At 52.8% G+C, this 1,836-nt stretch overlaps 1 protein-coding gene across 1 annotated transcript; it reads left to right on the top strand.

Moving 5' to 3' along the window:
• Window positions 1-477: 477 nt before the first annotated feature.
• On the top strand, window positions 478-876 carry CABS01_05055 (uncharacterized protein; the record flags this gene model as incomplete). Its single annotated transcript, XM_060538425.1, has 1 exon — window positions 478-876. A coding segment is annotated over one exon (399 nt), but the record flags the coding sequence as incomplete, so codon positions are not given.
• Window positions 877-1,836: the final 960 nt, after the last annotated feature.

Genomic DNA, 1,836 nt, shown 5'->3' with positions numbered 1-1,836 from the left:
GTCGGTTCGTATCCGGGCACTGGGGCACGCCTGCCTAGGAACCCTGCATGCATGTGGTCTGGATTCTGACCAGTGCCAAAAGAGAGGTACGACAGGAAGGCACGGAGCGGAGTGGTGGAAACTGGAATGGAGGTAACGGCACTTTCCCAGCGCACCGTACCCATGTACCTACCGTGTGCGACGTACGGTAACGTTTCCTGCCATCTAATTGAGATTTCTATACAAATTCAACCACCACTTCTACAACACTCCAGTTCGACTACCTACAATTCACCACGTTGGCCAGAAACGACCCGACGAATTGGTGATAACTGCGGGACGCAATGAAAAGGAGACGCGTCGCCAGCACAGCCCTGCAACGCGTGGCATGAGTGCATAGTCTACCGTTCCAGCGGATTAAACCTTAAGTGGTTGCTTCTATTTTTCTCTCCTAGCCTGCTTCGGCCTCTCAGACGCCTTCATACTAATGGTCGGCATGCTTCGAGAAGCAGAACGACGACGCACAGCACAGTTTCGTTGATACACGGACGGACAACGACGCAGCAATTACGACACCCGTCCCGCGGCCCTAGACCTGAAGCTGGAACTATTGGGAGCCTCATTGCAAGTGCATCAAGACTCGGACGACTGGTTCGTCCTCTCTTTTGCGACCTTCTCCTTACCGTTCCATCCCGCCTTGGCCGCCAACACTGCTATCGCTGTCTCCGCCAGCTTCGCCTCGTCGACAACGATGTTCTTCAAACACAAGATGCACGTCTTGGCGGGGCAAGAGACAATATCATCCGTGGCACCCTTACCTTGGCGGTTGTGGATTGGCGACGACAGACAACGGACGGACGACCTTTGGGTGGGAAGAAGGTAAAAGTGAGGCAGTAACCTTGGGTCATGAAACACACCAGATAACTTTATCTGAACAAGGACTCGCTGCAAATTCCCCGGATTCTCCCAGCATTTTCCCTCGATCAGATACCCGTAGCTCGGTAGCTTCGGGAACAAAAAATGGTGCCATTTCCACTGTACAAAGTCTCCCCTACTCCGTACAGTCCGTCTCCGCCTTTCAAGTCCAACTGTCCGACAAGTTGCCGACGTACCTGGCATCACCAAGGGTGCCCAACTAGGTACTTTGCTCTGCTCATCGCCGCTCATCACAGCCAGATAAAGCACCTCCACCACGAGTCAAGCAGCGGTTTCAGAACGTGCGCCGACGGCATCCGCCTTTTGGGTCGACCCTCTTGGACGCCTTGGACGTCCTTTGTTCGAGTCTCACACTCAACATGGCCTTGTCCCAGCTCTCAAGGCTTGACGCAGCGCCCAAGACACCGCTTATCGTTATCGACAAGGTGCCCGCAACCTGTCTCTCGATTCCAAGGTACTCTCACCAGGCTTCCGTGGGTATCCGGTTTATGACAGAGTACCGTCTTCGATAGATCGAAAGAAAGAAACAACTCTGCAAAACCAGCAATCTAACAGACTTTGGCCTCTCAACAGTATTGGGTTCAGGATTGTGGGTCGCTATTTTCGGTCAAATAATAATTGCTACACGTCAAAGTTCAAACCGGCGCTCATTGACACTTGGCGCAACCCAAGGTTCTCATGGCTTGCGGGCCGCTAGAAGGAGCGAAAGTCTCAATAATGGGACCGGCAACCCGATATGCAACCCATCAAACTTTGTCTATGGGTTGAGCACCAAGTTGAAATGAGAGACGCCCCTGAAGGGGACATAATCATCAGGAGCGGCCAACCGCACAGCTGTATTGCAATCAGTCCATTGCGCAGTTTGCATGCCGCAATCTCATCGTTTGCCCGCAGTACAGTATCGATGCTTGGCATTGATTT

This window comes from Colletotrichum abscissum (genome assembly GCF_030869225.1).
Source record: "Colletotrichum abscissum strain IMI 504890 chromosome Unknown Scaffold_10.1, whole genome shotgun sequence".
Taxonomy (NCBI): Eukaryota; Fungi; Ascomycota; class Sordariomycetes; order Glomerellales; family Glomerellaceae; genus Colletotrichum; species Colletotrichum abscissum.
Note: the sequence above shows the minus strand (reverse complement) of the source record. Positions and strands in the feature narration are given on the sequence as shown.